Below are 2,500 nucleotides of genomic sequence, written 5' to 3'. Positions count from 1 at the left end.
GATTAAAAGGTGTCACAAGGAGAGTAGCCCTGGGAAGGACTGTTGTTGGTGACATTGACATTTTGATAACCAGTGTCCCGTTTCTCGAAAGTCCCGAAAACTTCTCGGGCCCGAAAACCATTTGTGAAAGTGCCAACCGCTTGTTTTGGAAAGCCGATCTTTTAACATGTTTTGAAGGTAACAAAAAGAAAAAAGACTGTGAAGTTTGACGATTTAAGTCCTCTCCGTTCTTGTGGTACAGAGGGATTTGTGGCATCCCATGTGGCCCGTAAAGTTTCGTGACTTTCGAGAAAACGGGCCCCAGAGCAGAAATCATCCTTAGAGTTAAGTAAAAAATCTTTTAGGGGTACTCATATTTTTCCAATGTTAAAGTGGTACTATGATCAAAAAATCATTTCCTTTTTTTCTTCCGATTTTGAAAGCGTGTTCGCTTAACACCCAACTGGCAAAATTTTGAGCTTTGAATTTTATCCGAAGGCTGTTTATTTTGAGTGTAAGTTTTGGATTTGACGGTCCGCCATTACTCACGTTTAAAACTGACCGATAGGAGATCAGAGGGTTGGATCTAGAGAAAATGACGTCATTTACTCACTAGCTTAACATTTCAGCGTGTAAACGCAATTTACTATATATGCAAAACACGGGTTTAAAAGTCTGAAAGCCCGAAACTCCCGTGCTGCATATTAATTCAGCCGCGTACACACGCATTGCATTCCTAAACTAGTGAGTCTTCGACGTCATTTTCTCCTCGACCCAGCTCTCTCAAGATTTTAAAGTTAGTAATGGCGGACCAATAAATAAGAAAATTCCAGTTAAAATAAACAGGTGTCTTTTTAAAATCAGAACTTAAAACTTGGGTCAGTTAGTGTTTAGTTAACATAGTTTTGAAATCCAAAGGAAAAAAAGAATTGTTTTTTTGGTCGTAGTACCACTTTAATATTTTTATATTTTACTCCTTTTCAGGTGTATACTTTGAAAAAACTCTCAAGGGTACAAGTACTACTCTTTGGGCCAGGAATTTCCAGTTAGCTGTGTTTAGTATCATCATCGGTACCATAGGCATGTATGTTAACGACGGCGAGAAGATCAGACAAAAGGGAATCCTGTTTGGCTATCACAGCCTTGTGTGGCTCATCATAATGATGCAGGCCTTTGGGGGCATTTTGATTGGGGTAGTGGTCAAATACGCTGATAACATTTTGAAAGGATTCTCAGCAGCAATGTCAATTGTAGTATCATGTATAGCTTCTGTCTTTTTATTCCAGTTTCAGCTTAGTGCGCCATTTGTTATGGGTGCTGGTCTGGTAATGTTCTCTACTTATTTGTATGGGGTAGGCCATAGCTCTTCGCCAAAAGAAAATGTGATGAATGGTGCAAAGTTGGACAAAAAATCAGAATGAGCTCAGACAAGTTTTTAACACAAATTGACCCTTTCAAAGTAGTTGCTAGTTCCCTCCTGATTTTGATGGAATTTATCCAAATTTGACTGGTATATTTTATTTCATTTGTTTTATCTCCAAACAAAGCATGGAAAAAAGAGAGAAAGGGAATGTATAGGATTATTACATGCCCTTTATTAGGTTATATTAATGCTTGTTTTAGAGAGTACGCAAATACTACTTCACAAAGAAAATACCATCCCGAATCGCTAATATAAAAAAAAAGCAGATTATTAAAAGTCTATAAACTCAAAGAAATAAAAGACGATTCAGTACTGACCTCGGATAGTGACGATATAAAGCTTGTTAAGAGGTCACTTTTTTGGCTTTTGTTTCTCATTGATGAGTCATTCAAGGTGGCCGGGGATCGACGTAAGGGCAGAAGGCGTAAATGACTTTTTGTGTCGATAAAAGTGGTTTGACATCTTAAAAACAAAAAAAGGGAGCTTTAGCAACGACGACGGGAACGGTAACGAGAACGTCATCTCAAAACATATGTTCGCGTTACTGCAATTAACTCGAGAATATTCCAAGCTTTTTAATGTGACAAAGGTGTAGCAGTCCCTCAGGAATGAAACGGTTATGAGCGGCGCTTAATTTAGGGGAGAAAAATGAAAATTTATCTCCAAGTGCTGACGTTCTCCATAACGCCTCGAACTTGGTTATTTCACGTTGTTGCTTTGCTGACGACGGCAAAGAAATGGACAAAAATGAAAAACGCACGTGCAGGGCGTGCAAAGCTATTGTTTTCGCCCACCTAATATGCAAATTGGTGACGTTCTCGTTGCCGTCGCCGTTGTCGTTGCTAAAGCTCCCTAAAGACAATTTCTGGGGCGACCTCAGAATATAGACAATACAGGTACTCGGCCACAAGTGTCTTGTCACTGAGGGAGGCTTGAAAGTGTTTTGCACGTGTAACAGTGGGTTTCCAATGGAAAGGGATTACAACACTATTTCAATGGAGACACTTTTTGATATTTGTCGGTTTCTATCAATTTGTCAGGCACATTTTTAAGGGTGTCCTCGAGTTACCATAGCCACAGTGCACCTTTGCTTAAAAC

At 39.3% G+C, this 2,500-nt stretch overlaps 1 protein-coding gene across 2 annotated transcripts in view; it reads left to right on the top strand.

The window, feature by feature from the left end:
* The window catches only part of LOC138010742 (UDP-galactose translocator-like), a 12,607-nt gene that overhangs the window by 9,945 nt on the left and 162 nt on the right, over nt 1–2,500 (top strand). For both annotated transcript variants that reach the window (XM_068857716.1, XM_068857715.1), the window contains exon 4: nt 964–2,500. This exon is cut by the window's right edge and continues 162 nt beyond it. In XM_068857716.1, the coding sequence (XP_068713817.1) occupies nt 964–1,400 (437 nt within the window). In that variant the 3' untranslated portion in view covers nt 1,401–2,500. The remainder of the gene's footprint in view (nt 1–963) is intronic.

The sequence above is a fragment of the Montipora foliosa genome, chromosome 7 (genome assembly GCF_036669935.1).
Source record: "Montipora foliosa isolate CH-2021 chromosome 7, ASM3666993v2, whole genome shotgun sequence".
Classification (NCBI taxonomy): domain Eukaryota; kingdom Metazoa; phylum Cnidaria; class Anthozoa; order Scleractinia; family Acroporidae; genus Montipora; species Montipora foliosa.
The sequence above is the reverse complement of the archived record's forward strand: the minus strand, read 5'-3'. Positions and strand labels throughout refer to the sequence as shown.